General features: G+C 49.4%; 1 protein-coding gene across 5 annotated transcripts in view; it reads left to right on the plus strand.

The window, feature by feature from the left end:
• PPT2 (palmitoyl-protein thioesterase 2) overlaps positions 1-7,291 on the plus strand; it is an 11,862-nt gene extending 4,571 nt beyond the window's left edge. For all 5 annotated transcript variants that reach the window (XM_014590084.1, XM_006154310.3, XM_027774127.1 and 2 more), the window contains 2 exons: positions 6,296-6,350; positions 6,500-7,291. In XM_014590084.1, coding sequence (XP_014445570.1) covers positions 6,296-6,350; positions 6,500-6,643 — 199 coding nt within the window. In that variant the 3' untranslated portion in view covers positions 6,644-7,291. The remainder of the gene's footprint in view (positions 1-6,295; positions 6,351-6,499) is intronic.
• Positions 7,292-7,469: the final 178 nt, after the last annotated feature.

The following is a 7,469-nucleotide window of genomic DNA, read 5'->3' on the forward strand; positions in this document are numbered from 1 at the left end:
CGTGCATGCCCAAGATCCCGAGAGGAGAATGGAGGAGAAGGGATTGCGGCGTGACCATCCCCCCTGGGGGGTGATTTCTCGCTTTCTGTCTCTATGTCTTTCTCTGTCTGTCTGGTGAGCGCACGCACCCTATAGTGAAAATCTCTACCAAAAAAAAAAATTATAAGCATTATTTTATTTAACTTTATTTATTTACTCATTTTAATTGACCAGTGAGGGACAGAGAGAGAGAGACAGACAGAAAGTAAGAAATCACCCCCCTCAGGGGCATGGTCATGCTGCAATCCCTTCTCCATTCTCTTCTCAGGATCTTGGGCACGCACATACACACGCCTGGTGTGAGTTTAAGCCACCGGGTCTGGGACTCGAACCGCGGTTGACTACATGGGAGTCCAGCGACATAGCCATTACGCTAACTGCCGGTCCCTGTCAGCTTACATTCTAATTGAGACAGATAACAAATACGTATATAAGGTGGTGACAGGGAAAGCTATTAGCGGATGACCGAGGCCTATTACAGTTTTGTTTGTTTTTTAGTTCTAGGGCACGTGCACTCGGTGGAAAGAGAGGCAGAAAGTGAGAAATCACCCCTCCCCGGGGGGATGGCGACGCTGCAACCCTTTCTCCTCCATTCTCCTCAGGATTTTGGGTACATAGGCCCATGCGCCGGGCACGCAAGCCCCCGGGTCTGCGACTTGAGTGTGCTGACAGCCCTGTGGGATCCGGCCCCTTAACTCTGCTGGCCATTCGTAATTTCCTTTTAAAGGGAGAATTTTGCTATAGGGTACGTGCACTCACTGGAGACACAGAGACAGAAAGCAAGAAAACACCCCCTGGGGAGATGGCCACGCCACAATCCCTTCTCCTCCATTTTCCTGGGATTTTAGGTACACACACATATGCGCCTGGTGTGAGTTTTAAGCCGCCGGGTCTGGGACCTGAACCGTGGTGGCTTATGTGGGAGTCCAGCAATGTAAGCATTGTGCATCTGCTGGTCCCTGTAATCTTTATTATTTATTTATTTTTGTTTAAGCATTGTTATTTGGTAGGGGTGGGACTTAGCCATAGGGGAAGTGTACTGGAGAGAGACAGGGAAAGTGAAAGATCACCTCCCAGGACGGTCAGCCATGCCACAGCCCTTTCCATTATACCCTTGGGATTTGGGGCGTGTTTGCACATGCGCCCAGTGTTTTTCAAGCTGCCAGGTCCAGGACACAAGTGGAATCAGATGTGGGATCCAGTACCTTAAAGCACCATGCTGGCTCTAATTTTGTTTTTTACTATTTCTTTATTTTTTTTTTAGAGATTTTTGCTTCAGGGCACATGCACTTGCCAGAGAGAGACAGAGAGACAGAAAGCGAGAAATCACCCACATGGGGGATGGCCAGGCCTTCTCTCTTGAGATTTTGGGTACGCATGCACATGCACTTAGCATGAGTCTTTTTCTTTTTTTGGAGAGGTTTTTGCTATAGGGTGCATGCGCTCACCAGAAAGACAGACAGAAAGCAAGAAATCGCCCCCCGCCCCGGGTGGTTGGCCACGCTGCAATCCCTTCTCCTCCATTCTCCTCTCAGGATCTTGGGCATGGATGCACACACATCTTCTGGTGTGAGTTTAAGCCACCGGGTCTGTGACTCAAGCCATGGTTGACTACATAGGAGTCCAGTGACGTAGCCATTTCGCTATCTGCTGGTCTCCACCTGGCATGAGTTCTAAGCCACTGAGTCTGGGTCTTGGACCACGGTCAACTATGTGGGAGTTCAGTGACGTAACCATTATGCTATCTGCTGGTTCCTATTTACTTTTTAAGAGATTTTTGCAGTAGAGTATGTGTGCTTGCTGGAGAGACAGAGACAAAAGAATAGAAAGAGGGGATGGCCATGCCTCAGTCCCTTCTCTTCCATTCTCCTCTTGGGATTTTGGGCACGTGGGCACACATGCACACATACCTGGTGTGAGGTTTTGTTTTTTTTAAGAGATTTTTGCTATAGGGTTTGTGCGCTCTCTGGAGAGACAGAAAAAGACAGACAGGAAGTGAGAAATCCCCCCCAGGGAGGATGGCCACACCGTAGTCCTCCTCCATCCTCCTCTCAGGACCGTGGGCACACACGCACATGTGTCCAGCATGAATTTCAAGCCTGAGTTTGGGACTGGAACTGCAGTCGGCCATGTGGGAGTCGAGCAATGTAACCATTACACCATCTGCTGGTTCTGCCAAAGCATGAGTTTTAAGCTGCCAGTCTGGGTCTCGAACCACGGACAACTATGTGGAAGTCCAGAGACATAACCATTATGCCATCTGCCTGTCCTGGCCCTAAATTTGTAATTGACAAATATGTACATAATTGTACATATTTATAGGTTCGATGTGCTTTTCGTTTTTTGCTATAGGACAGGTGTGCTTGTTGGAGATAGGGACAGAGAGGGATAAAGGTGAGAAATCACCTCCTGGCGGGTGGCCTTGATGCAATCCCTTCTTTCTCCTCGGGATTTTTGGCATGCAAGCCCGTGTGCCTGGCATGTTTTTCCTACCACCGGGTCCAGGACTTGAACCATGGAGCTGACCATGTGGGATCCAACACCTAAACCGCTGGGCTATCTGCTGGCCTGAGGGACTTGTTTAAATGGTGGCCAGGGAAGTCCTGGAGGAGACTGAAGGCAGTGAGGGCTGGAGTTGCACAGCGTTGTGGGGGAAGGACGACCCAGGGAGGGAGAGTAGGAAGGCCCAGAGGCAGGTCAGGAAAAGCAGGCTGTGTGGCCTGAGTACAAAGAGCTGGGGGAGCTGAGAGGAGGCGAGAGTGGTAGCAGGCGGTCAGCTGGTGGTGCTTCAGGTTGCTGGATCCCTCACTGCATGCGTCTGCGCAGCTCAAGCCCTGAAATGGATGGTTGGGAACCAGCAGTTAGCGTAATGGCTATGTCGCTGGACTCCCACGTAGTCGACCACAGTTCGCGTCCCGGACCCGGTGGCTTAAAACTCACGCCGGGCGCGTGTGCGTGCGTGCCCAAGATCCCCAGAGGAGAATGGAGGAGAAGGGATTGCAGCGTGACCATCCCCCCTGGGGGGGTGATGTCTCGCTTTCTGTCTCTGTCTGTCTCTGTCTGGCGAGCACATGCACCCTATAGCAAAAATCTCTCAAAAAAAAGAAAAGAGTTAAAAAAAAAAAAGGATGGTGAAGTGGAGAAAGGACTGCAGTGTAGCCATGCCCCGCGGGGGTGCTTGCTCGCTCTTCCTCTTTCTCTTCAGCAAGTGCATGTACCCTCTGGTTCAAAAAAAATAAAAAAGGTGCTAGCAGGGGACCAGTTATATCAAGCCTTGATAGGCCAAAGTAAGGCTCCTTTTTTGAAAAAAGACTTTTTCCCTTTTTATTTTTATTGTGATAAAATATACATAACCTTTTTTATTTTTATTTTTATTTTTTAATTTTTTAATTTTTTTTTTTAGAGAGAGAGAGAGATTTTTGCTATACAGAGGTAGAGAGACAGAAAGTGAGAAATCTCCCCCAGGGGAGATGGCCATGTGACAATCCCTTCTCCATTCTCCTCTCAGGATTTTGGACATACATGTTCTGGTGTGAGTTTTAAGCCGCTGGGTCCTGGACTCGAACCGCTTTCAGCTACATGGATGTTAACCATTTTTAAGTGCACACTTTCATGGCATTAGGTACATTCACATTGTTGTGAAACCATTACCCATCACTACTATCTATAGAACCTTTTTATCCCAACTGAAATCCCAGACCCATTAAACTAAATTTTTTTGAAGAATTATTTTATTTCACTTTATTTATTTATTTTAATTTGACCAGAGAGGGTCAGAGAGAGAGAGGGAAAGTGAGAAAGCAAGCCGCCAGGTCCAGGACTTGAACCACAGTCAGCAATGTGGGAATCCAATACCCTTAACCACCACACCACCTGTCGGCCCCTCTAACTCTTTCTTTTTAATAATCATTTATTTGATTTTGTTTGTTTCATAGATTTTTGCTATACGGCACGTGTGCTCACTGGAAAAACAGACGGACAGAGAGACGGGAATGGCCATGCCACAATCTCTTCTCCATTCTCCTCTCGGGATCTTGGGCACACATGCACTCATAAGCCACTCACTCATATGTTAATGCGTGAATTAAGCCACCAAGTCTAGGACTTGAACCGTAGTCAACTTTATGGGAGTCTAATTACTCCATATGCTGGTCCCAAGAATTATTTATTTATCATTATTATTATATTTTTTAATTTGCAAGACCAGCAGTTGGTGTAATGGCTATGATGCTGGACTCACATGTAGTTGACCATGGTTCGAGTCCTGGACCTGGTGTCTTAAACTCACACCAGGCATGTGTGCGTGTGTGCCTAAGATCCCGAGAGGAGAATGGAAAAGGGATTTCTCGCTTTCTGTCTCTCTCTGTCTTCTGGTGAGCGCACGCACCCTATAGCAAAAACCTCTAAAAAAAGTTACCAAATTAGTACAAAGTACTCTTGTATACTTCTCGCCTAGATTTCCCAAATGTTAACATTTTACCATGTTTACATTAACATCTTTTCTTTCTAAGGTGTGTATGTTAATATTTAATTATATTTTAAAATATGTTCATTAAAAATGTTTGTCAGAGGGCACCTGTGTTTGCCAGAGAGATAGACAGAGAGAGGCAGAGGGGAAAAAGAACCCCGCAGTGGGGTATGGTCATGCTACAATCCCTTCCTTTCTTTTTCCACCCTGCTGAGATTTGGGGCACATATGTGCACATGCCTGGTATATTTCTCAAGCTGCCAGGGCCAGGATTTGAACCATTTGGGATCTAGCTAGTCTCTCAGGATTTGGGGCGTGCACACACACACACACCAGTTGTGTTTTTTTTTTTTTTTGAAGAGGTTTTGGCTATAGGGCGCATGCGCACGCCAGACAGACAGAGACATAGAGACAGAAAGCGAGAAATCACCCCCCAGAGGGGATGGTCATGCTGCAATCCCTTCTCCATTCTCCTCTCAGGATCTTGGGCACACACGCACACGTGCCCGGCGTGAGTTTTAAGCCACCAGGTCCAGGACATGAACCGCGGTCGACTACGTGGGAGACCAGCGATATAGCCATTACGCTAACTGCTGGTTCCCACACAGTATGATTTTTCAAGCTGGGGTCTGGGACTCGAACCACGCAATTAGCCATGTGGGATCCAGCACCTTAAACTCCATGCCACTTGCTGGCCCCTGGCCCATTTAGACATTTAAATATACTTTTTACTGTATGAATCCTTTGGGAGCAGTTTGCAGGCATGATGTCTCTGCACCCTTACATGCTTCAGTGTGTCAGTGAACAGGACGATCTTTTTTTAATATCTATAAGGCAGTTATCAGAATAAGTAATTAACATTGATACAGTGCTGCGTTCGTCTAGTGCAAGGCCCAGTTCAGGTGGCTGTGTGGCATTTAGTTGTCATGTCTCGTTTCCTTTAACCTGGAATAGTTCCTCAGCCTTTGTGATATTGATGTTTTTGAAGCATTTGAGCTAGCTATTTTTAAATTTTTGGAGAGGTTCTTTCTATAGGGCGTGTGCACCCACCAGAAAGACAGAGACGGACAGAAAGCAAAAAAATCACCCACCAGGGGGGATGGCCACACCACAATCCCTTCTCCTCCATCCTCCTCTTGGGATCTTGGGCACGCATGCACACATGCCTGGCGTGAGTTTTAAGCCACTGTGTCCGGGACTCCAACCTCGGTCGACTACATGGGAGTCCAGTGACATAGCAACTACGTTAGCTGTTGGTCCCATGAGCTAGCTACTTTTGTAGAATGCTCCTTAGTTTGGATTTGGTGGATATTTTCTCCTGATTCAAGTCAGGTTATGCTTTTTTTTTTTTTTTTTTAAGAGATTTGCTATAGGGCTTGTGCACTTGTCAGAGGGACAGAGAAAGAAAGGGAGAAATCCCCCCAGGGGGGATGGCCATGCCACAATCCCTTCTCCTCCATTCTCCTCTTGGGATTTTGGGCACGCACACGCATGTGCCAGCATGAATTTATGCCACTGGGTCTGGGACTTGAAGTGCACTCCACTACGTGGCAGTCCAGCGACGTAACCATTACGCCAACTGCTGGTTCCAGGTGATGCATTTTTGATGGGCGTTCACCAGACGCGATGAATGCTGAGTGCCTCATCTCACAGGGCACATGATGTTCAGTTAAATATTTTGGGCCTCCTCCCTGCTGCCCATGTCCCCACTGGGCGGTGATTCCCGAAGGACCTAGTCCATCTGATGTCCAGCTCTCCCAGTAACGTCCTCCCCAAATCTCTTTGTAGCTTCTTCGGTTTCTACGATGCCAACGAGACAGTCCTGGAGATGGAGGAGCAACTGGTGAGCCCCCTGGGGTCATCGCCCCACTCCGGAGCCCTCCCTTGAGTTGAAGGGTTTACCCTGTGGGAAGGGGGCCCGGGACACCAGCACTAACTCGTTTGTCTCTCCTTATGTCTTCCGTGCCTGTGACCCTTCCCCCCACCGCCCAGGTTTATCTGCGGGATTCTTTTGGGTTGAAAACCCTCCTGGCCCGCGGGGCGATCGTGAGGTGCCCGATGGCTGGGATCTACCACACGGCCTGGCACTCCAACCGCACCCTTTACGAGACCTGCATTGAACCGTGGCTCTCCTGAGGATGTCCTCGAGGATCCCCAGGAACTCCCCAGTCCAGAGACCAAGTGGTGGCCTTGGAAGCGGATGTCAGGCTCTGGTGTGCCTGTGACCACCTCGTTGTTCCCACACTGTCCCCCGCCAGCCAGGGCTCCCAGAACCCCTGCTGCGCCTCCGTGAATGACAGATCCTGGTCTCCCCGACCTCGTGGCCTTGTGGCCCTGAGGCTGAGGGGAAGCGAGGGGCGGGTTTCCAACGTGTGGCTACTCCTGCTGCTGCTGCTCTATCTGGCTGGACAGGAGGAGAACCCAGCCCCTGCCCGCCACAGGGGTCTCCTTCCAGGCCTCTCAGGACATTTTAGCTTCTCTTCTCTCCATGTTCCTTTTGCCTCTGGACTCCCCTGTCGTCAGCTCCCCACCCCTTAAAGGGAGTCCCCATGAGAATGGGGTTCTGAGGCTCCCCTATGGGGACGGTTCCGTTTTTGAAGTGTCAATGTTGGGGAATATCTGTGGCCTGTGAGGCCCATCTCAGGTTTGGGGATCCCCCAGTCCCTGTGATCAGTGTTGGGGTACCCCTGGGAGCCTAGTTTCTTGAGGCCCCAGCCCCTCTTTTAACTACCTTTGAATGGGTGTTACCCCTGTATTTATGGAAATAAAGTTTCATTTCCTCAGCGTGGCTTGGCTCCTTTCCAGGTGAAGGGGACCTGACTCCCCAGGGAGGGTGGGGATGGAGAGCCCATGGCCTGGGTGCCCGGATGCCTGGTCTGGGGCGGGGACCCCTGTGGTGTTTCCGCTCTCTCAATGCCCATTCTGTGTGGGTTCCTGATTCTCCGTGGGTTCTTTCCTGCTG

This window comes from Tupaia chinensis, unplaced genomic scaffold, assembly GCF_000334495.1.
Source record: "Tupaia chinensis unplaced genomic scaffold, TupChi_1.0 Scaffold000403_1, whole genome shotgun sequence".
Classification (NCBI taxonomy): Eukaryota; Metazoa; Chordata; class Mammalia; order Scandentia; family Tupaiidae; genus Tupaia; species Tupaia belangeri.